Source organism: Micropterus salmoides, unplaced genomic scaffold (genome assembly GCF_014851395.1).
Source record: "Micropterus salmoides isolate LMB-PRFRI ecotype aquatic unplaced genomic scaffold, ASM1485139v1 Ms_hic_scaffold_15, whole genome shotgun sequence".
Classification (NCBI taxonomy): Eukaryota; Metazoa; Chordata; class Actinopteri; order Centrarchiformes; family Centrarchidae; genus Micropterus; species Micropterus salmoides.
This window is the reverse complement of record NW_024040596.1, coordinates 20446988-20472631: the sequence shown is the minus strand read 5'-3', so window position 1 is coordinate 20472631 and position 25644 is coordinate 20446988. Positions and strand designations below refer to the sequence as shown.

The window sequence follows — 25644 nt, the reverse complement described above, 5'->3', positions numbered from 1 at the left end:
TCCGGCAGGGAGTGACAAGAGGCAACATTTTTTACAACCAACAGTTGCCCAGTGTACAGCGAGTTGGACAGAAAAACCTACTGTGGGCTCACACCCAGTGGTTGGCAGTAAAACCACACCCAGAGAGAAAACCAATAACACAGTCTACGCCAGGCCAGTAATGTCTAATACTCAAACTGCCCCAGATTTTTTCTTCTCAACAGAAAGAAAGGTAACAACTGGTGTGGCCCTAGTTAACTGCACCAGAGGCTATTTAAGACAGCCAAGCAAAATCTCTGTCAGTTTAAGATGGGAGAGCCTTTCAACCTGTAAACCTAATCTTCACTCCGAAGGGGGAACATTATCGCCTGAAGGGCTGTCTCTAAAAGAATGTACACACAGTCAGCTTTCACAGTGTTGTGTCTGCAAGTTCTGTGACTGAAGACAGTAGGACAGATAAACCACCATTAACAGCTTGCCCTTTGGATATCTCAAGCCACATCACATCGGCATTGCAGAAACTTCATTGTCTGATGCCAAAATGGACCTGCCTGTCACTCCTTGTTTTGACCCAGAAACAGCCTAAACTGACCTTTTTTTATTCCATTTCTGAAAAGGTTTCTAATAAAGGTTTTTGGGCAATTCACTATTTTGGGAGGCCTTTAAACACCCCTTAAGAGTATTGTTAAAGTGTATTGTGATATTTGACAACTGATAATTGAAAATATCCAGCTGTATTGCTTTAGGTGAAAATTGTTCATGAGATAACTAATGTTTCTCAATTCTCAAAATCTGTTTATTAAAGCTGGAGACTCATCAGATGGCTTGTGTTGCTATGCAACACAATCAATTATGTAGCACAAAGTTTAAATTATTTCCTTTAAAGTTCTATAAGTGCTTAAATAATTTCACCTTTAAATTTACAGCGCTCCTAACTAAAAATGATTAAAGAGGTTTAATGGAAATCCCAAAAGAAAAAGCCAGCCATATGTATATGTTCAGAGAGCATGGTCTCACCTTTGCCCTGGCTTTTGGCCTCTTCCAGCAGAGGTAGCATAATGGCATTGTTGAGGCTGGAGGGTGATCGAACGGCAGTGGTATACATGAGGGGCAGTGACTGTACCACAACTGGGATGCGATGAACATGGCTGGCCAGCTTCCCTGCTCCCTGCAGGCTCAGAGGGCTGGATGGAGGCGGCGGCACAGAGTGCAGGATGTGCAAATACGGCTGACCTCTCACCCCGCTTCCTGGGGCAACCAGAGGGCCTGGCGTGAGCACCGATGAGGCTGAGGTGATAACCGAGGGAGAGGAGGAGGAGGATGAGGATGACGACGATAAAGAGGATGGGGAGAAAGCGGATCTGAGGGGGGAAGATGATGAAGTGGTGGTGGATGAAAAGGAGGGACGGGGTTTGTTGATCGACAGGTCGACAGGCTCGGTCTGTGTGTGGAAGTGCAAGTCGTGAGCGAGCAGGTCTTCTGGAGGTTCGGGTTTAACTCTGCTGAGGAAGAAGGGGACGCCGTCCATCGCAGAATAAGGGCGCACTTTAGGTGACTGTGGGAATAAAAGAAGCATTAGTGTTAGATTTCTCCTGCACTGATTCATTGTTTAAATTTTTATGCCTTAAAAATACACTAGACTGCCACAGTATAAACACAGGGAAGAAAGAAATAAGTGAAGCAATCTGTCTACAATTAATGTACCTATGGCCACAAAGTGATATGGTAATGAATTCAGGTCAGGGATGATTGTTTCTGCGCAAGTATTCTGCTTCAGGAACAATAATACTGCATGTTAGAAATACTGTATGTCATAAATGCATATGCAGCGACGTGACATTTATTGAGGAAGAGGTAGTTATTTCCTCCTGTCCATTCAAGCATTCAACTCCTCCCGTGAAGTCGCCCTCTGTTAGCATGATGTCATATGCAGATGAAACGCAGGAGTAAAGATAGTGTCTCTCGCACTCTCCTCCTTCTACCGCGTACTTTCTCTCTTTGCTCTTGGCGTAGGTTGTTCTCTCGCCCTCTCTTTTCCTCCTGTTTTCCATCACTCCCACAGAAACGTAGCTCTCTTGGCTCCCCTAGTATCTCTCCTAAATCTCTTTTGTGACGGTGGAAAAACATCATATGGGCTCAATTTCCTGACCGTCTCTCCCTGTCTCTCAGCGATGGGCCTCCTAAGGCCAGCGCTGGTGGCTCAGTGTATCCCTCAGCACATCTTTCACTTAACACCAAGCAGACTGTAACACAACCGCTCCATCTGTCTGCACAAGTTTCAGGAACCTGTTTACGTGGAAAAGATAATGAAGAACATACACAGTAGAAAAACGACACTCACCCTGCTACTGCTTTTTCTTTCTCCAGACTCCCATACTTCAGACCGTCTTTAATACATCAATTTTTGCTATGATGGCAAATGAACCCTGTTACATGTGATGTAGCAGATCTAGACTCACTATGTTCGATGTAGGAGGGGTGCTAGAGTGTGTGGTGAGTGGTGTTGCTCCTCACAGTGGAGCCTTTCAGAGGCTGAGTCACACTTAGGGCCATCAGGGAGCGAGCTCATCCAGGATTTTTACTAATCATACAGGAAAAGCTCATTAAAGTAAATGGAAAAACTTTAACTCGCAGTATAGTCGCAGCTGCAGCAGATATAACAAACATTCTGTACAGTGGATTTTCATCCTCACTTTTGTGTTTGAGACTCACATTTCGATCCCCTTATGTAATGCAGGCTGAGAGTGGATCTGTGGTGAATTGCGAATTTTTCTGAGTGGTGTGTGTGAGTGTGTGTGTGTGTGTGTGTGTGTGTGTGTGTGTGTGTGTGTGTGTTTTCTTTTATGTAGTAGCCTACTATTTTTACTCCAGGCTTGTATACTCTGTTTTTCGGCCTACAGGAAATGTTACGACCCCATGAATCAAAATGTGCCTCTCCCTGTGTAACTCCTCCTCACTCAGTTGGAAAACAAACCCTACTCCATGACATTTGCCCTCTGATGACCTTTCAACCTTGGTGGGGTTCAGCTCAGGGTCAGCTGTGTCAGGTTAAGGTTCACAGCACATTGTGGTGAGCTTCATAATACCACCCACCAAGCATTCCTAGTTGGTTTTTACACAACTTCATGTACGTGATTATGCTTTGGGAAAAACAACATCCTAATTATTTTGATTTAATGCGTTTTTATATATCATGAGAATAGAAACAGCCTTATGTATCCCAACTAAAAAAAGCTCAACCACAGCCTTTTTTCAGTATCTTTCTAGTAGTACAGCTCAGTTAAAGGCATGTCCCTTAAGGAATTGACAATTTATAGCCAATAGTTATACAGTTATATTTGGCAGAAAAAGCTTTGCTCTTTGAGGGAGCTCTTAAAAAAATCCAAGCAGCGATGAAGTTTCTGCTGGGAGAACTAACACCCTTAATAAAGAAATACATGCATAATTATTAGACAGCAAAGTCAACAATACCAAATTCTTAAAAACAACAGGGGGAGACTGGGGTGGACAAGGAAGCTGGCATGAGGAAGTAGGTGTCAGGCTGTTATGGCTATGCTGTACACCTGTAAGAATGGATTTGTGTAGTCAGCTGGTAGCCACGCAGCTAATGAATGAGCGACTGATGGTAAACCGTGAATTAAGCAGCTACACGCAAGCTCTACTTTATTGCTCTTCCTGAATTACTGCATGCTCCATTTATGAGTCTCAAAAGTCGGCTTTAGAGTTGTTTTGTCCACTCATACAGCTAATATGTCCCTGGGTAATTGTTAAGTTAAGGCTCCGATGGGTGGAGCCTCATATAAAACACATTCATGTATGCTGATGCCGAGTTTGGCGGGAAAGAATTAGTTGTGCTCACTGTTATTCTCACAATATTCATAGGCTTAAAAATGCATAGCAAAAGATTTCCTTTAAGTTAATCAGAGTCACTGTTGACCTGCCTTGCAGTCGGTAACACTTTACTTTAAGTATACATTTAATAAATGGATTAGAACACACTATTATGTAGTTGTACGCAGCTGTGTTAATACACACTATAATAAATGTGTATTATTGTACAGTAATCATCATATTATTACAACAGTTTTGCTATATTGTTATTCACTCCACTTATGGGTTCACACAGGAGGAGTTATAGTTGTTATATCTATCAAAGTTCTCTCAATTGGTTTTGTTACTTGCTGTATATCTCCTTTCTATAGTTCCCGGTCTACAGCTTTACCTTGAGAAGTAATTCAAATGAAATATAATTTAATTGATAATATGTATGTTTGTAATGTCAAATGTCACCTGTGCTTCTCTCACATCAACTGTTTGGAGCCTTTCTTTACAGACCCTCAGGCTATTATCCAGCTGCTTTTGCACGTGGTCTCTCTATGTTTGCATGTTCTGTATAGGATGTGAGTGTCACGGACTGCCTGCAGCCATACTGCCTAAAAGCTTTGAAGACATTTGATCCGTTGAGGCTGATTTCAGTGTTTTGGAAATCTTGTCTTTCTCAGTAAGTGCTCTTACAGTGTATCCACTAAAATAAAAAAGAATTAAAAGGGGCTGAAGCTGAAGAACATTTATGTCAACCACAAGTGTAATCTGAATGCTCTTCAGTAATATTTCATGATTGACAAAACAGATAATTGTTCCAGTCCTCAACTCTGATTGGCTAAAACATTTTTGAAGCTGGTATGGTAAATACATACTTGTTCCAGCAATTAAATAAATCAGAAAGAAAGTGTCACCATTATATAGTTTGTCCACCAGAGAGCACTGACAGGTTTATTTTTCAACTATAAAAACTTTTCCCTTAAATGACCAATTATGTTTTGTGTTACTCAAATATCTAAATGAGTATAAGTCATAGTTTGTATTTGGTTATCACTCAAATACCATCCATCCATCCATCGTCAACCGCTTATCCTGCGTACAGGGTCGCGGGGGGCTGGAGCCAATCCCAACTGACATCGGGCGAAAGGCGAGGTACACCCTGGACAGGTCGCCAGTCCATCGCAGGGCATCACTCAAATACCAACATATTAATTGATACAGTTACAATCATTGTTAATATCTATGATTTATTGAATGTTGGTCTTTTGTTGCTGGTACCTTCCTTCATAAAAGCAATGAACCACACAGAAATGTTGCATGTGATTATATGGAGACTAACGGCTACATAGGAGAGACATTGTGGAGAGAAGTTGTGCTACAACTTTTGTGCTTGTACCTTACCCCTTTAACTGTGATATAAGTAGTGTAACAAAACACATACTTTAAATGGCTTACTGCTTTTATGAAAGCAGGTGATACCAAAAAAAGACACCAGCATTCAACAAATCACGTACCTTGCTTAAAGTGAGTCCATGTCACTTATAGTCTTACAGTTTGTCTTACAGATGTTACCATTAGGCGACCTGACTGAGACTTAGTCAAGTAATGCTTAGTAATGCAGTTACCCTTGTGTTTTTCTGTGATTTGATTAAACATTGCACAAAGTTAGCACATGAGGATTCCTAAGTTAGGAAACTGACCAAATAATATCAATTTAACAGCATATCGAGACAGACAGCTGTAGTGATTTTTAGCCGCTGGTCTAACTCAATAGAGCTGTCATGTTTCATTCAAAATTTTAGCTATTCAAATGTGGTAATTTTTTTATTTAATGATCAGCTCAAATTTATTTTACTGGACTGCAGGTCCCTCTGACCCATTACATGTCCTGTTGCCCTGTCAGTAAACTAGGTTAAGGTTTGTCTTATCGCTAACACATAATAGAGAAAGTAAGCAAGTTGTGTGGTACAGTTAATCATGATACCAAACCATTTGATAAGTTATGTGAGGAAGCATTTCGGATTCAAAGATGGAAAAAAATCAAAGTACAGGGGTAAGGCTGCTTGCCAGATTAAACTGCAACTGCCTTACATTAATGTTAGCTTGTCAATCAAGTGAAGCAGTGTAGGCCCTGCAAAGCACCGTCAATTCCCTACTGTAGTTTAGTTTAAGCACTTAATTTAGTTTAAGTTGAAAACGTGACAGCCATAAATGTCAGCTAAATGAATAAATGTAAATGTAAATTTCTGATCAAGACCAGTGAGGTAAAGCAACAGAATGAACTGAACTGAAGATGGGTGATTGTTTTTGCTGATGAATTCCACTTTTCATTTGAATTAAAAAAAAGAATGTGCTACATCAGTTACTGACAACCTATTAAAATTAGCCAATCCTGTGTGGCTCCTGTTTAAAAAAACAAAAGGGGGAACACTTGTGTGGAAAGGTCAAAAAAACAGAGTGTACAGTGTACACAAAAGTGAAAACAAAGGGTTAGATGCATGTTGGGGTTAAGTTCTCAGACTCATCTCAACCAGCACAAACGGAAAACTTTAGCCACTCCCACTTTCATTTTGACAGATACCAACACATGTATGCGCTCCAACCTACACATACTCACACACGTATAAAGATATGCTCTGCCTGCCTCTGTCCTCATGCCATTGTCTTTATTAGGGGATACTGGTTAGCAGGGCAGATTTTCCAGCCCCTTGCAGGCGAATTGTCTAACGAGGCAGACCATTTCCAGCAAGCCCTTGGCCCCCAGCCACCAAAATGAAGACCACATTTCTGCAGCAGCCTAAACTGTCTGTCTGCCGTCTAAAGGGAAGCACAGTCTGTTAGGGCAAGATTGGATCTCGGTGCACTTCAAAGCCATGTGGGCTGCAGTGCTCACATCCTGTCTGTGACTGACATCACTACAAGTATGGAGAATGACTTCAAACAGCAGGTATTAGGTAGCAGCGCAGGAGCACGGCACTCAACCCTTGAGCCACAGCTGAGAGCAGGACACCCAGAAAGTAAACCACCTGCTGCCTCTCTGTCAAGTCTTTAGATGTGAAGAAACAGGTTCAGTTCATATCAATACAAAGCATCTATACAGCCAAATAATTCTCTACAAGACTTGAAGTAACCCAATGGGTTATCAGCAGGTGGTATTTTTCTCATCCATCATGGGCTAATGCTCCTGGTTTTGTCGCAACAGAAACAATTTTGCTCTTCTGCCACAAAGTGCTCTGGGTGATATATTAGGGACCAAGATATTATTGATATCTTATGAATGGAAATCAATAATAACTGAACACTAATTCATCATGATTACAAATATTAAGTGGCCTGCACCCACTGCACACACAGCTGTGGCAGCCACACAAAGCCCTCGTAACCTAGCAACAGCCTCTCCATAACAAGACCACTTTATTTCTAGGTATGTTGGACCAGAGAGCACTGATACTGGAAGGTATCTACCAGAGGTAACTCCATTTTCCCTAACATGGTCAATATATATAGTCACAAACATTGCTGGTGCAAATTTACTAACTGATCTTTTAGTGACAATTAACTTATTCTCTGTGATCAATTCATATTGAGTGATAGAAACAACACAGAGGTTACAAAGAGCACTGTGAGACAGCAGAGGCATGCAGCGATACAATAAAAGGGATAGCTGGAGCTGTGATAGTGTTTGCAGAGGAAAGGCATAGTGTGGCGTATTGTGTTTGTCTGTGTGTATTTGCTCATGTGTGCAAGGGAGTGTAAGTGGGAAAGAAGGGTATGGGAGGATGAAGGGAAATTGAGAGACATAGAGGGGCAGGAACAGACAGAGATAGACAAGATTTTCCCATGTGACCCTCCTCCCCAGAGCAGTGACTACATCTGCGCAATCACCCTCAGCCAGCACGGACTCTCTGCTGGCTCCAGTCACCTCCCCGAACCCCCCCAATGCATTCCTCCTCCAGCTGTGGTTCTCCTCCTCTTCTTGGTTCCTCTCCTCTTCCTGCTTACTACCATGCTCTCCGACCACTCCTCTTACCCCCTCACCCTCGCGCTTACTTGCTTAGGCCTGGGAGTGATTATCGGCCCATTGCCGGGAGGAGGAAAGATGGAAAGGAAAGCAGGAGAGAAAAAAAAGGGAATTGTCTGGAAAACAACTGCTCTCTTACCCCTTGTTCCGATTCCAGGGGCTCAGCTTTGACTCGGACTGCAGGCATTCCGTCAAGCATTAACATCCTGTTTCTTAGGCTGCCTGTGAAGGGATAGAGAGGAGGTGTAAGACGGGTGTTTTAGCATGACTAAGCAGGTCCCACACTCAGTTATTCACGCATGGACATCTACAATGTTGTGCTTGCACCCACTGAGAAACAAACACATTTTAAATAGACACTAATTCATGTTTCAAAATCATCAGAAGCTGACAGACAAAAGATGCACACAAACTGTGTAAACTCAGTCAGCGCACAGCATGACTCCCTCTTCTCCATAATAAAGATTTTCAATTGCCTGGTGGGCTGCTGCAGGGCTAATAACACTTCATAACGCTGAATAAAATCCTCTTAAGACTTCAATGGAATACACATACTTGCTTTGATATAGAGTTTCTCAATAGCAAAGGCAGTAACACAACCAGACAATGTTTCCTCTCTAGACATATGATGTAAAAATGGTTATAATACTTGAAAAGAGTAAAATTATGACAACATTTTACACTCATACACTTCATATATTTGTACATTTATACCACAATAGAACACTTACACACATGCAAACACACAAAAGCACACACACTTCTTAATACATCTATTCATTTAGCCTTCCCTCTGCTGCCTCTAAGCACTGTGCCTCTGCAAAGTGGGCAGCAGTGCCCGGCTCCTCAGCTCCGTGCTGTGGCTTTAAGAGGGATACTCAGATAGAGCCAATGACAACAATGCATGTTCCGTATCCCTCAGCTGGGGCCGACCTGAGGTAACCCTCCCTCTTATTATTTTAGCAGCAGTACATGGAGGAATGCAAGCAAGGCAAATAGATTCTAAACATCTCTATTACTCTCTACTGCTGGCACCAGCGGCAGGATGTGTGGCCCAGTCCTTGCAGACAGCAGCGCCATGGCCATCATGACCACTCTTGTGCAAAGAAAAAAAAAAGCTCAGCCAATCATGAATGACACATACTCTTTCTCTACAGCTGGTTGCCTGATCATCTAACTATACTAACCATCTCAGATCTATCACTACACTACATTATTGGCCTGTCCAACAATCAAGATGTTTTACTCACCAGAAAATCCACTCAAGATAGTTATCAAAAACATTTCTTTTTACAGATTTCAATAAAAAAATAGCAACAGAAAATTAATTGCATTCGATGTATTGTTCCACTACCTCTTCTCAAGCAAAAGGCTAATCCTGACTGTGTTTGTGTGTGAGGGAGGTAGAAAAAGAGGGAGGATTTACTCTCTCAATCTGCAACCCCCAGATCTCGCCTCTCAGGTCTAAGTCCCTCAGGTACCCTGGCTGTGCTGCTATTGTATTGTTGTCCAGGATGTCCTTCGGCTTCAGGTCTTGGTAGGCCCAGATAGCGTTGCCATAGTAACGGCTGGGCGGGTGGAGCTGCAGCCTCAGTCCAGCCTCAAGCCATGTGTTGAGGAGGAGAAGAAGAGAGACGGGTGCACTAAGAGAGGCAGAAAGTGAGGTTTGTTTTCCTCAAGATGACCATCATTCTGGCTGAGACATTTTCTCCTTCTCAGATAAAATCTTGATTTTTTCATAGGGCAAATTTCCTTTTTCAAAATGTTGTTTTTTTGAGCCTCACAAAAGTTGACCACATCCAAACGTATTTGTTCTCTATGTTAAATGTGCACACACTTATTTTGCATAGCCTGCACTGTCAGAATTGTGCATTTCTTGAAAGCAACAACCTTTCCCACTGTGCCTACAGTCCAGTTAATCCAGTGGTTTGTGAGCGCCTTCCTAATGAACTGGCCTGCAGCAGGCTATTCATAGGAAATCAATAGCCATTGCATACCTCTGCTTGTGACAGTAATGACCAAAGAGCTAACAACAGTGAGAGAGACCTAACACAGACTAATGAGCTAACCGAGGGAATTGAAGAGGTCACGTCGAAATACTTTGAACAAAGTCAACTGTCAACTGCCTTTTCCCCCTGGAAAGGATTTTGTCTGCCAGTTCAGCTTGTCCTCACCAGAAAAATGGCTGTATAGGTCGACTCATATTTACATTTTTTGTTAGGATGCAACCTCTAGTGCCTGTAATAATTATGACGGGAGCAAAGGAGGTGACATAGTTTAAAGAGTGAGAAAGTCTGTGCTAGGTGGCGGATGGGGTGGCTGGGTCAAACAAGCACAGGACTTTGTGTCCTGTGTGAACCAAAGTCATTGTTGATGCATTCAATAATGTTTTGTAGGTTACTTACGCTCATGATGTACGTAATGTAAGATGCTTATTTTAACTAAAACTAAAGATGCTCTATAACAGAAGATAATGCATTATAAAATGTACCAATGATATCGAATGGTATAAACTTCCTGGCTGAAAATGCCATTTTATTGTTAGAATGTTATGTGACTTATGAAAAATGGGTCCAAAAATTACTTCAGTGACTATGGGACAAAAGAAGTGGTATAAACTGTGCTCATGTTCACTTCTCCTATTAGAGTGAACTGACTCAGGATCCACCACTAGTTTCCTAAAGGGCCAGGGCAGTGACAAAATACAGGAAATGACTCTTAAGTGAACTGTCTCCTTTCTAAACCGTCTCTGCCCAAACCATGATCTTTTCCTAAACCTAACCAAGTTGTTTTTTTGCCTAAACCCAAGCAGACTGCAGCCATTTCACAGCATTAACCACATGTTTAATGTACTTAAGGTCTGGTACGCCTGTCACTGGTACTTTCCAGCGGTCATATATGTTGTTTGGGGAGCCATTGCAAAGCAACCTATTCATGTTGTTTAGGTATGAGGATGTGTTGGTCAGTTAGTACTTCAAGATCACAAGCCAAAAAGATAACAATATGAACAAAGATTGTGTTTGAAATGAAGAGAATTTGTTCAGGGTAATAAACCAAAGTGTATCCAGTATTTTCCATCACTAAAGTTGGTGTGCTGATGCCAGGCTTAGGCAACTAGCAGTGTGCTGTCCATCAGCAGTATGAGACTCTGTGTGTGGGAGATGGAGAGAGGGAGGGGGGTTAGAGGGAAACAGGGTAGATTAAGATCACCTTTCCATTTGCAGCACTCTGAAATGAAATGGCCATCCCAGGTGTGTGGGGGAGTTGGATGGAGAGTGGAGGGCAGTGGAGTGTTGAGGCATCTCATTTCTCTCAGCAACCCGCCCTCCCATCCCCACCAAAATCCCTTGAATAAAAAAAACAAGGTAAAGGGAGCAGGTGAAGATTGAGGCCAGCAGCAAAAATGCTTGAAATATACATATTCCAGTGTCTGCTGCTCTCTTCGCTTTTCTGTTGCATATTTGTGTCTGTTAATGCATTTCAAAGTATGAACTGAAACTCCCACCACATAGCCGCATCTATGACCTCAGGTCCACTGTCTCCAAGTTCACTGATGGCTTACAGCTCTGTGCTGACGAAAGCTATGGGAACTAGCTGTAGGGGAAGGATAAAACCCGAGCAAACCTACCGTGAACAGACTAGCTTGATCAATTAGAGGTGCCAAACCTCATTTGAAAGCCTCTGACTTTGTTGACCTCATACACTAGTAACATCATACTCGTATACACACAGATGTCCACACAAACAAGCACACACACATGACACACGTAAACCCCCAAAAATGTCAAAAGTAAAACATGTAAAAATTCTAACGAGCCTACAAACCCCAATGAGAGCAGGTCTCTGGCTCATTCATGACATGCCTTTTAGCTTTATCTTACCTGTGCTATGAGTTCACGTTCTCTCAGCACATGCATGCGTGAACACAGATCCTGCTTAACACCGTTTCTGGCTGTTCGCTCACACAGCAATGAACACATATTTTGAGTGAAAGTTAAGCTTAAACAAACTCATGAAACCAGATTTAGTATCCGGCTGTGTGTGTCATCTCTTCTCTCTCTCTCGCTCTCTCTCTCTCTCATGTGCACACACTTGCACACATACACATGAACACCACACACCCTGAAACACACTGGAACAGACGGGCCGGCCAATGCCTCGTTCCCATGTCGAGCGCCCAGAGCAACTGGGTGCATCTGTGTCACAGAGGCTGGACCTGCTGCCACGGGCTGGGATTGAAGAGAGATGGAAAAGGGTGAGGGGAAGGAAAGGGGGGCAATGAATTATCAGAGATACATGAGTAAGTGTTAGGGAAGGTGATAGCAAGAGAAGTGAGTGAGGGTGGAGGTTTGTTGACGAGCACAAAGTTGCTGGCAGGAGCAGTGGTTGGGGAAGCAACCAAGGGGAGTTGAAGAGGTTGAGGGGGGGTTTAGTGGGGAGGAGGAGGGGCGGGAGTCAGAGAAGCGAGAGAGGGTAGAGAGGGGATATGGACCAGAGCCAAGGCCCAGTCGAGCGCAAAGCACACGGTGCAAGAATGCCAACAGACCCCCTCCCACCCGGTCCTCTACCAAAGACAAAAAGAAAGAAGGAAAGGCAAGAGAGGGAAACAGCGAGGAAAAACATTTCCAAATGTTGCAAATCAGAAACAAATGATTAGCTAGTGCTATATGTGCAAATGCATAAAAAGGACAGCTGTAGGTGGTGTGTCATGAGCATTTCCTGTGTTTTGCCTGCATTGTGTGCCGCCGGCCTCTTTGCCGCGACTCACTTCCCCTTTCTGTGCCCCTGGACACCCTGGTGTGACACATTGGCCTGATAACCAGCCTACAACTACTAGCTCACCAACACACTCCCCTGCTTCCTCTCATTTGAGTCCCTCAGTGCAGTAACATTTAGAAAAGTAGTGAAAGTTGACTATGTTTACAACATGCTCAATAGACAGGTTACAAAAAAAAATGCTTGCTAGAAAAGTGAATTGGCTGAGTGACACTGGAAAATAAAAGTCTAATATACGTGCAGTGAAAATCATTAATCTTGTTTGGAAGCAGTGTAGACACAATAGAGCCACAGCTGAATCGAAACTGATTTTCAATCTCAACCACAGTCTGCTTCATGTTAAGCTGTGTCTGTTTATGACCTCATCTTGTTGGCCTCATTCTGGCCTTGAGAGCCCATTCAAATGGTTCCCTGCAGAGTTACTACTTAAAGAGTAACTGCATCCAGGCAAATAAAGGCGCTTGGTGTGGTCAAAGGTTCAACAGACTTGAACCATCAACCCACAGAGGTCAGAGCTGCCCTACAAATCCATAAGGCATAAACTACATATTTAGTCAAAACCAGATTCAGACTTTTTGACATCTGTTTCACAAATATCATAGAAAATTGGGATTTAAAAAAAAGCAACATGTAACATCTGTAGAAATAGTAAAACAGAGGTAAAAAGGAGTGCAGTCACAGCTAGCCTTTGCAAAAAAAATATCTTGATGCTTATTAACTTAGTAACTGAGTGTGTTATTGAGGCAGTAGCTAAATATAATCATAATAGAGAAAAAGGTAACACCAGATAAACACCTAGCTTAGATGCCCACACAAGACCTAATGAGGAGGTCATTGACAGATCACAGGGTTGGCGGTTCGATCCCCAGGTCCTCCTGTCCACATGTTAAAATGTCTTTGGGCAAGATACTGAAGCCCAGATTGCTCCTAATGGCCAGAACCTTCTGTGAATGAGAGGCTGAAGTGCTACATAAATGTAGCCATTTACCTTTTACTTACAATTTAAATTAAATCTGATGACATCATCAGGACTTGACAAAACTCCCTCCAGAGCCACGGAAGATAACAACTGTTTTTACTCCCCGTGACGACTTAACTGACCTTTATGTATAAAATTGGTGGAATTCCCCTTTAATTACAGTCTAACCCCAAACAGCACATACCAGGTAAACTGTGTTGAGGCTGTTTGTTATGTGTGTGTCTGTGTGAGCAAGGTGGGGAAGTGCATTTTCCCTCTGCTTTCACTCCTGGATGTACTGAGATGGACATAGTCTTTTTTTCTAATCATTCCTGGCACTCTGTGAATGGTCTCAGAATTTCCATTTCATAAGCTGTATTTTCCTTGGCAGGAGCAGCAAGCGAAGTCTTTTGGATGCTTTTGGGACATTTTTGAACGAGGCTCAAGAGAGCAGAGTGCTGCTACCTCGCTGCTCATAGAGCCGTGGACATCTCTAACCCCAGACAAGCACAATGGCATTAAACCACAGTTTATATGCACTATTCTTTGATAAAAGAGACGAAAGTTCCCTTTAGGGTTAAAAACCCCTTAGAGTTGCACTCAACTGATGCACTTTACCTCAAAACACCCTGCCCTTTTCCTCTGGGAATAAATAAGTTCCACAGAGGGAAAACACAGCTTTCTTCATGACCACAGCTATTATTGGACAGAATACACTTCTCATGTGTTGGATGTTTTCATCTCTGGGACATACAGCCATTCTAGGGGAGCTTATCAGGTCCCATCAATTTAAACTGAATGTCATCCTCTATCTGTCTGATAATATCATATTTTTGATGTGGCGTACACAAATGGGCTCCCTTCCCCACATTGCAGCCTTCCATTTCTTGACATCACAAAACTCAGCAGCACAGTAACCACATAAAAAAAAGTGATAATTTTATTTAAAGAGCATGTCATGAACAACAAAATATTCCAAGACTGCACGAGTACACATAAAGCTGGTCGTGCAGGAGGATATTGTCAACAAAAATGCTTGTCAAGTCCATGTACAGGAAGAAACGTAAGATATTAAACCAAAGACACAGAGGAGAATAGACTGAGACAGCCTCAAAGATGGACACTAAAACCATTTGCATAGGCTGAGTGGACATTGCAAAGGGTGAGTATTGATTTGATTGATCCGTACATCAGAACACAAATCAAGCTCCTTTGCAGTGAAACCTGCCGTTGAGAAAACCTCAAATATATGCAAAGTTGTGATATGTTCAGAAACAGAAACGCTGTGTCTATTTTATAATGGACAGTTAAGTTATTTTAATCAAAAATGGGCATTTTGTGCTACGCAGAATGGGTTCCATGTAAGGTTAAATGACCCTGGGTTCAGGGGGTTTGATACAGTATCTGTATGTGAAAATGAGCTCAGCAATAATGTGGAGTGCCAAATGTTTTTATCCCTGCACAATGACCTCATTATGTAAGTTCCTGTACACATCTCATACAACAGCGTTCCTTCATATACAGTATACAGTCTCATATACATTACATTCTCTCAAAAGCAGGAGCAATGACTGAATAGTCAGATGGGTAAAACAGGGGTTTGTGTGTGTGAGAGAAAGAGCAGTGAACTCATGTTCTTGCCTGAGCTAGGGGCCAAAGCACCTGAGAGGAACCAGCTCCATTTAAAGAGAGTTGATACCCATGTAAATATACAGACACACACACACACACACACTCACAAACAACACACATTTGCACACTAGCGAGGCCCACGGAAGTTCCCATATTCTGGTGGATTGCCCTTGGGTCCCTGCTATTTCTGCCAGGGGCAGGGGGGATCCTGTGTCAGTAATCCTGTCGGGATGAGGTCGCCGGATGCAGCTCAAGTCCACTGCCTTCACTACCACACACACACACATACACACACGCATTTTGTAGGAACACTTTGGTGGGAGGACACAACATACAGCATCACTACGTCAGAATGTTTACATAAAAAACAAATTTTAATTAAAAGTTGCTCAAACGGTACTGAACAACAATAAAAAAATACTCCCATACTGTCATTGTCACACACTTAAAATTCAGCCCAAACGCCCTTATTTAAACTAAGCACATGACAGTTAAATATAAGTTGTGTCAGTTTTAATACTAACCAGATATGTCTCTAGTGTCTCTTTAAAATGTTAGGATAAAAAAACTCAACACCTTGCATTTCTTCATTAGCCTGTCATAAGGGACAAAAGGGACAAAATCTTTTGTGAATTTTCAAGTTCTTTTGTGACTTTTTGTCTTTGTAAAAGCTCCCCACCTCCGCCAGTACCACCTCCGTCCCTTCTAAGGTCTTGTGACACTGTGGGAAATGAAGAAGCTACTTATTCTGAGAGGAAACACTCAAAGCGAAAAGAAGAGTCGTCGCTGTCTGGCTTGTCTGTGTCTCCGTCTGTGTCAAATGCACTTTTTATAAAGCTGACTTCCTGAGCCCCTGCTCTGTTCTACAATCTGGCTACCACACACACACACACACACACACACACACACACACACACAGACAAAACCTTGTGACCTCTGCCTGCACCCACAATGAACCATATTTATCTTAGATTAAGAGACAGACACACAACTCTCAATATTGCAGCTCTGCTCATGAAAGAAGAATAAAGATTCCCATTCAACACAAACAGCCACCCACACACCTACATGCACAAACCAAAAACACGCACAAATACACACACACACACACACACACACACACTCCTCCACAGTGCTCGAGAGAGGTAAACAGAAGAGTCTGACATCCTCTTGCATCATGTGCCTCAGATGCAGCAGAGAAACAGCTAAACACGCTATGACCGTGACAGCGCCAAAGTGAGGTGGCATTACTCAAGTGAGCTTCGACTTGTCAAAGCAATTTGTGATGCCATTCTATACAGTTTACGTCCAATGGAAGATCATTTTGATGTAATCATGAGAAATAATAAGTTAAATATTCTGTTTGAGCGCATGAAACCACAAACAGATGCAACAAAATAGCTCCTAAAGAGCCAATACACCATAAGGTCTTCTTGCTTCATCATAATTGAGTGACCTCTCTAGAACCCCCTTCACACAGGTGTGTGTGTGTGGGGGGGGGGGGGTATTGCAGAGAGTATGAAGATACTGCAATATTCTTTGTATGTTTATGGCGAGGCTTACAAACTGTACGGCTATACTGTATGTGTGCAAGAGAGAGGCAGATAGCGAAAAAGAGGTTAGCTCCAGTGGATCAATAAAAAAATGCACCCAGTGACTCTGTTCTCGTCTCTTATTTACTCTCAGTGCATAGGTCCCAAGTTGAGGTGACCACACTGCAGTATTTAATAGTCCTCTCAAACTGGCCGAGGTGCATCGTGGGCACAGCTCTGTACAGAATCCACAATAAATAAAATACAGGAAAACCTGTGTGTATATATGTATACACAGGTATACATATGTTGAGATATAATAGATAGATAGATAGATAGATAGATAGATAGATAGATTTATATGTATATGTATATATACATATATATTAGGGCTGCACGATTTGGAGAAAAGGTCATATTGCAATTATTGTGGACAATATTGCGATTGCGATTATAATGGAACAAATGGTACTATGAGACTACTTGCTTAAGGAAGTAGCTAGCTAGCTAGTCTCAATCCACAACCTGGAGGAGGAACTGTACATGAGTGTATTAAGTAAAGAGTATCATGTTGAGTTATTTTATCATTGGTATAACAATAATATATTAAATACTACATTCATTAGAATTTCATATAATAGTATACTTTTTTACCACTAGTCAAATATTAAATCCAGTTACAACTGTTTTATCTCCGTGGGTTGTTTTTATTCGTCAAATCTCAAGGCTCTACACTACTCTAATATGTTAATGCTAAGTACTAACTTGTCAATAATCATTTTGTTCAACATTTAATGATTTGATGTAGCCCGTCAAACTTTTTTAATGTCCCGCCCATCCAGGCTGTGATTGGTCGGTTGACGAAAAGTGACTGACAAGCACGTCGGCTCTGTGAAAAGTTGAACAACAAAAGGCACCGATACAGCTAACGTTAAATGGTCTGCTAGCTAAACCCAAATCTTCCTTATATTCTCCCAGTTTTCTTCTGTCTTAACTGCTTCAGCTGCAGACGTCTCTCTGTTTCTGTCACAGTGCGACTGGAGCACCGGCCTTTCTCTCGGTAACGTTACTCCGGTGGCGCGTCCACTACGTTAGGAACGATTAGCGGTGGGGCAGGGAGAGGGGTCATGGTGGGTTGTTGAGTAAAAGTTACAGGCACACTGCTCATACAACATTTTTGTCATTGCACATAGGCTTATCGGTTTTTTAGGGGCACATGCGAGTGTGGACGGAGATAATGAGCAGACTGCAGCGCACAGAGAGGAGTGTCTCACACACCTTTTCTGTTTTATTAAATCGCACACTTTTTGCGGTTATGTAATCGCATATGACGTCATCGCGATTGATTAATCGCCCTATAGGGCTGCATATATATATATATATATATATATATATATATATATATCATGACACCCAGTCATTGCTTTCTATGAGCAGAGGGTCAAAACCCCTGCTCTCATCTCTTGCCCCAACAGGGAGGTGGTATGCATTAGATTAGCATCCTCACAATAACCTGCATCCTTCCCCTACCACCACCAACATACTCTCTTTTCCTTCCAGTACACTCTTGCCCTAATGGGGGATTCTTTGACTAGGCTACTGCCTTTTATCCCCCTAGGCTCTGATAGTGAGTGTGTGTGCTTGTGTTACAACATGTATGTCTGAATGTGTGTGTTAGCGATCCCCCTTCCCCCAACACATGCACTGTGTACATGCTACTCACAATAGCTTGTCTTCTGAATGCATCACAGCACATGTGCACTCATATGCACTCTCAAAGATCGACCTAGATGTTTTACAATAACTGTACAATGCAAGCACGCAGAGGCACCAATACACTGACTCATCTACAGTATCTACTGTAAACAAGTCAAATAGAAATAATATCAGCTCAAACACTTAAACACTCAGACTGTGCCCTCTCTCTTTTTTTCCTCACTCACTATCTCTTGTAATTCAAACAAAGCTATGTAGACATATATGCAGACACACAAGCACACATGCATTTCACTTAATGTTTAATAGTCTCTCAGAGTCCTCTTCATGTAGCATCACTAAGTGCCCTATCTAACCTCACTTTGTGCTTACACAACCAAATTTACCCAAACGCACCGCACATGGAAACAGACAATAATGGACCAACCAAAACATTCCAACACACTGACACTTGTTACATCAAATGTGTGTGCAGTTATTTTCAATCACAACGTTTTCCCCACTGGTTTGACCCATTCCCGCTCTCCAACACCACTTAATAAAAGACAGCAGCTATGTTTACCTCTATTACCCATCTCCTCACGCCTTCACTTTGATTATTTTTCCTCTTTTTCAACTGATGCTTTGCCATGCTGATACCTGGTTGAAGTAGCTAATTGAGATGAGTTATGGTCCATAGCATGAACCGACATTCAATTGTAAAGCCAAAAAGCCAGTGGAATGCCACAGGAACCCCAAATGGATTCCACATGTTGTTTGCATAATTTCCTCTCCTAACAGTTGACCTACAGTACAACTGGAAACAAAGTTCACAGTGATCTGTGCAGCATCCTTACGTAGGTCTGCTAAAACCATCTGCACTGAAGCTAGAGAGATGCAGCTCCCTCAAGATTCTATAAAGGGAAACTCTGCTTCTAAAGCCAGCTCAAAAAGGGTCCAAAACGCTCAAAAAATGCTGACTTGATTGCTTTTTCATCCGCCTTTCTTGGCTTCCTTCCTTTTCTCCTTCCTCCTGTTCACCAACCATATTTGGCAAAAGAAAAATACACAGTAGGTTGAAAGGGGAAACATCACCACAGATAGACAGGCCTTCCATTGACATACCTTTCCATCCTAGCCATGGAAACATGTCGAGCAACCTTAAAAGAGAGTCTGGGGTCAGGCCCTGCTAAATGACTCACTTCCAGTAAGTACTGAGTGTGCTACTCTAGAGATGGTGTCATTAGTAGAAAAAAGAAAAACTTGGATCAACACTTTGGTCAGGCTGCATCATCTTAAATACTGCTTCCCTTAAGTCCGTTTGTTGTTTTATGGCAGTTCTTTTATTTCTATTAAAGCTTGGTTGCTCTAGAGAGGCTTCAAACAATAACAGGATCCTTATAAGTATTCGACAGAAAAATGTAACAAAAAAATCAAAATACTCACAGTGATGTTTGACAAGCTATAATCACCCATGCTGTAGTTCTTTCTGTTTGTCTTCACTATTGAGACTATCAACCTCAGTCACTGGCAGTTGCACAATACTTTCCGTGCCCTCTCTCTTTCTTTATTTCTTTCTTTCTCCCCCCTCCCTCTCTCTCTCTCTCTCTCACTCAGTCACAAAACACACATGCTCTAGCACTCCATGTACACCCTTAACTCAATTTTGGTAAACAAACGTGGGCTGGACAGTGAGGTCAAAGGTTGAATCCACAAGAGAAATCGCAAAAGGAGAGAACATTTTGTCATCTTCTGACATGGTGAAATAACAGCACATGGAATTCAGGTCACAGCCTTCACCTATTAATATTAGTATACTTATTTCACTCAAGTTCAACTTTACTACAAAAGCATGTCCTGCTATTTAGAATGAAACAACAGCAAAATAACTGCAGATGTTTCGGATGATTAAGGCTCTCTATAGATGAACTATTTGTCCTGTCGATTTAGTTAGCTTTTGTGGGCAGGTACATCTATCAGTATACAAAGTCATCCATCTATTTAGGTGCTGTCTGTCTCACACATTGCATATTCATGCCCTTGACATGCTAGTCTATTGTAAGAGACTGTGGGTGTTGTGCATGCATTTCAGGGGTTTTGTTTATGGCAGTCTCTTGTGGCTGAAAGGGACCACAGGATATCCTACAATGCACCTTTAGCTTACCCAGCCTCTATAATCTGTCTCACTCCTCTTTGGCCGTAGCTTACAGTTGGAGACCCAATTGAATCCCGCCATATAGTGCACTGCAGTCTATCTGCAATCAATGATGATACACTCCATAACACCCACCTAGATCAATGATACAGCAGTCAGTCAATATGCCAGCAGTTAACCCAGCTGATTAGGGGTAATACAGGGAATTTCACATCTCTCTGAATAAGAAATTGAGTGTACGTTAGATTGCACATACTAGAGCATAGCACTTCTTCCTGAAAGAGTCAATCTGTCAACACACGCTCAATTTTGTGTTGTGATCTGTGGCAGATAGATGGTGCCTTTTGTGGGGGAATCCTGCCATGCAATTAAATGCACTGGCAGAGCTGTGTTGATGGACAGATAGAGTCTATCCGTTGGTGATTGGCTTTTTAATGGAGTCCCCCCCACCTGGACTGATCTCTATCATATGCCCTCTGACTGTGTCTGGGATGGGGGGTTGAGCCATTGAAGGAATCAGAGTGGCAGTGGCAGCTTGAAGCTTTGATGAAGGCAAACAGCTAGAGATGTACCACATTATATTATTCATGACAATACCTATATAGTTAACAACACTGATAAGTGTACGTACAGCAGCAACAAGCAGACATTAATAACAAAAGAGGACAACACAACAGACTTATTTCACCATCTCAAGCTGAAGCACCTGGTTGAGCCTGAGGAGAGCCAAAAATCATGTGTTGAGAGAACACCAAACAGACAAACTACATTGGTGCATCCCAGCATAGCAAATTATTGAGACTGTCCACCCAAGGAAAACAAGAGCATCAGTCGTTTCAGCAAATACCCCAAAACGACATGTTTACTTTTAAGAGACAAAGCTCTCCACAGCTTTTAGGAATTATGACTCATTGATAGAAAAGGTGTGACGTTATTTTACAGCCACAAAGCCCTCATAGGGAAGAGGTCAGGGTGGATGGATGGGACAACAAAACATTGGATTTTAACTCTGTAAATAAAAAACAGTGTTGTGGACCATGCCACACAACATTGTTCCAGCTAATCAGCAACAAGTGGCATTCGTGCTCATGCAAAAGAGTGATGTGCGACAGTGTTGAGTTTTATACACCGGCACATATATGACCAGGCAAAGGCGAAAGTGTTTCAACACAAACCTCGTAGATTTCAAATTTGGGGGGTGGAGCTTCTGAGGGAGTATTGGAGGGAGGTGCATTTGTTTGGTAGTTCAGTTCAAATATTAATAATCTGTCTGCAGAATCACTTACACTCCCTTTAAACTAACCAAAACATTTTTGTGGTTAAACCCAAATAAATCTTAACCATGGCGTTTCGTATCGTCCTGCCAGTAGGGACATCGGATCAAAAAATACACATATTATAATTTCTTATAATTATTCTTCCAGGTGTGCATGATGTACAGTGCAGACACTGAAAAATATTAATATTTTGTTAAAGATGCAAATCCAAACATTTGAAAAGGACAGCTTAAAACAACTCAATCAATTTCTCTACTGAAAATGCTGCAACAGGGTGGAAATTACAAAACATTTTGCTCATTCAAAGGTTCCTAGTCATTGACTATTTTGTTCACTTTTTTTCAAAGCTAACTAATTGCATCATTGTTCAAATTACTTTTAGTATACATCAATAAGTGAACACATCACCATTCATGCAACTGCGGCATTCAGTGCTGATTCACACTGTTTTTAGCTCAGTGGTACATACTGTCTTTGCTGGCTCTGTTGCTGGTTCAAGCCGTTATGTTCAGCTCAGTACAAAATAACGATTGTTTACATGGCTTTCATGGTCTTTCAATCTGCTTCTAACAAGGAAGTAACATACTGCGTATCTCAACTGAGCTCCACTGCTAAAAGTAACTTATTTGTTAAGTTACAATAATGATTCTATATAATCAGTTCAGTATGAACATTCAGCGTTCAGTAATGAATGCCCCTTATAGCAGCTAAACTATCAAATCCTCCACCACAAACATAGGGTTCAATAATGCAGAAATTAACATAAGTAGAGAACTATCATTTGGTCATGAATTTAGTTTTTGAAAAAATACCCTGCAGAATTATGATTATTTTCAGATAATATCACCCTCTCCTAACAACAACCTTCATTGATTTGGTCATCGATCGCAGGATCTAATATGATTATCCTTTTCTGTTCATGCAGTGTACAGAGTCTTCTCTTCATGTGTGGTAATATGAGTTTTCTTATTCATGCACAGGGAGAAGGCCTCTTTGTAAATGGATTTAAGTGAGTTTAAATGGGCACTAACCTTCCTCGCTGAACATCGGTGAGCTGCAGGGGGTCTCATCCACACAGACAACCCCCCTCCTTTTTTTACATTTTATTTTGTGGTTGGATGAGACCCCCACTTAAACATACCCTTCTGCTGTCATACAGTTAAAGGTAAGGCAGGGCCTCTCCACAACGTGCGGTTAAAGTCACAGAGGTCAGTGCTCAGTTTCCACATCAAACCAAGGAGCAGAGGCCAGAGTCTCATCCCCCTCCCACTCTTCTCCCTCCCTACTGCTCTCTCTTGCTCCAGCCCTGCCCCTCCTCTCGCCACCACTCCCCTCACCTCCCTCCTCCCCCTTGCTGGATGTACAAATGCCTTTGCTGTCAGCTCTGCCCTGGTCCCCTGTAATTGAAAATAACAGCCAAGGGCCAGCCCCCGGCCACTCTCCCCAACCTGGTGGCTCTCTGCCTCTCTGACAGCCACCCATCAATACCAATGACTATTACCCTGGAAGTGAGAGCGCTGCCGATGACATCCAAGACACCACCCCTGCAACACTCCCACACACACACACACACACACACACACACACACCCCCAGTGTCCTTCCTCCGCTACCCGAGCCTCCTAATGTTTAACCCGTTGCTAACAGCCTCGTTTCTCTGTCTCTAAGCTGCTACAGTAGGCAATGGTAGGCAAACAAGCCTGTCAGTCTCACATACACACACACACCACAATTCTTCACGCAAATGCACACCCACACACACTCACACAACTCTTTTAAGGCATGCACAAAACTCTGACAAACAGCAAACTTTTTTCCCAGTGAGAAGTGCTGAGAGAGAGTTTGGTGCGGTGCTGTCTCATTTCACTTCTTCTTATATTCCCCACCAAGACATTCAGTCAGTAGTATTCTACAACATTGCTACACTGCAAAGATGATGTGTTTTGAAGTGGCTTTAGAGGTAAATAAGTGAGACACAAAAGATATCACAACTGGTGCCGGCACAGTAAAGTCGGGATGCTGCTCATGCCCATGGCCATTTAGTGTATAATCACTTTTTTTTTTCTTGTTGTCATGACAGCTTATGAATTTACATTGGGAATAGGTCTTACATGTCCAGTCAGCACCATGCAGGGTCTCTTGTTTTCCCTCGCTGACAGACACCAAACACAATGCCATAGGTGATCTGAGCTGTCATCTGCTTTGACAGAGAAATGACAGCTGAACGAGACGCACTGAACACAAGCACAAAGCCCAGCAACGTGACAAATGAAGCACACAGCAGCAGCCAGCAGAGGAACAGGACGAAAAAAATGCACAGACCTTGTCAGAAGCTGCAGAGCCGTGGAGACTAGGAGACTGTTTTCCTTTCTACAGTCCTCTCTGTCTCCTCTCCTCCTCTCCCTCTCCTCTCCTCTCCTCTCACTCTGCGCGTATGTATGTGTGTGTGAAAAAGTGTGTGGTGTGTGTGTGTGTGTGTGTGTGTGTGTGAGTGAGAGTGTATGTGAGTGAGCAGCTCCCTCCCCTTCTGCCTCTCAGCTGCTCGGCTCAGGCAGTTCTCAGGAAATGAATGGGAGCGCACAGAGAACTGTTGTACTTGCAAATGACTTACCCCGAGTCACATGATCCGCTAAATGTAGGGTGGGCCGGTGGGTGGAGGCTTCATAAGCAAAGGGAAGACAATATACTCTAAGCTTTAACAGCATGCATCGAATTACACGGGGCCCCTCCGGGGAGGTTTCCGACGCGTCCGCTCTCAGCCAGCCCGAACTCCCTCACTACCCCTCCCGGAGCGCAGCGGAGAGCCCCGGGCTGAGGGTGAGCACCGGAGCACCTCCCCGTTTAAAGGGGACGGAGAGGAAGGTACACGTGAAGAGGGGGAAACAGTTCATTGTGTCTGATTTACAACCATACATTATTATCCTGTCATAGTCTAGAGATAATTGTTTATTTTTCTTTACTGAGGAGTAGACACATAATAAAGCGAATGTTTGCATTTGATTGTTACTATAAATGTACTTAAATTGTTTGAAATATTTTAATGAAAACATTTTATAAAAATAATTCATTTTCATTAAAGCTGAAATGATTAGTTGATTAATCCATCCATAATCTAAGTAATGTCTCAAGCAAAAAAACCCTACAAAATGTGATGGTTCCAGCTTCTTAAATGTGAGGATTCGCTGCTTTGCCATGTGATATTATACTTTTTAAAAGCAATTTACTGAAAAAGTGAGCCTTTTCTCAATCCATTAATCCAATAATTGAGAAAATAATTGACTGATTAATTGATAATGAGAGTAATAGTTAGCTGCGGCCGTAAGTCTTCACCAATATAAAAGATTTTGATTAGTCTATGAAACATAATTTTGCACCATGTGTTTCCAAACATCACATTAACATTAATATTCAGTTAATGTTGATCATGTTGATCAAATCTATTTGACCAATATTAACGGAAAACATTAAATAATCTATATATACACATATATTAGGGTGGAAACCAACCTATTATCATATATATTATCAATTAATAGTATTTACTTCATTATTAATATCAGTTATTTTCTTAATTAGGCTAAATGGTTAATCATTTACTCTTGAAAATAGTCCATCAAAGTTGGTTTATTCAATTTGCTTATTTTGTTCGACCACAGTCCAAAACCCCACACAATCAATTTACTTTTATAGAAGTCTACGAAAAGCAACAAACATTCACGTTTGAGAAGCTGGAACCAGTGGATTTTGGGCACACAAATCAACTAACTGTTTCAGCTCTAACACGCTAAACTCCAGAAT

General features: G+C 42.1%; 1 protein-coding gene across 5 annotated transcripts in view; it reads right to left on the bottom strand.

Moving 5' to 3' along the window:
- Window positions 1-24612, bottom strand: part of klf12b (Kruppel-like factor 12b) — a 39495-nt gene extending 14883 nt beyond the window's left edge. The window contains exons 1-4 of one of the 5 annotated variants that reach the window (XM_038720962.1): window positions 24169-24408; window positions 23958-24043; window positions 7962-8044; window positions 997-1534 (exon numbers count right to left, since the gene is read on the bottom strand). In XM_038720962.1, coding sequence (XP_038576890.1) covers window positions 997-1534; window positions 7962-8044; window positions 23958-24024 — 688 coding nt within the window. In that variant the 5' untranslated portion in view covers window positions 24025-24043; window positions 24169-24408. Of the gene's footprint in view, window positions 1-996; window positions 1535-7961; window positions 8045-9248; window positions 9466-19861; window positions 20017-23957; window positions 24044-24168; window positions 24409-24457 lie in introns of those variants that run through there. The other 4 variants (XM_038720965.1, XM_038720960.1, XM_038720964.1 and 1 more) reach the window with 4 other exon arrangements.
- Between the last annotated feature and the right edge of the window lie 1032 nt (window positions 24613-25644).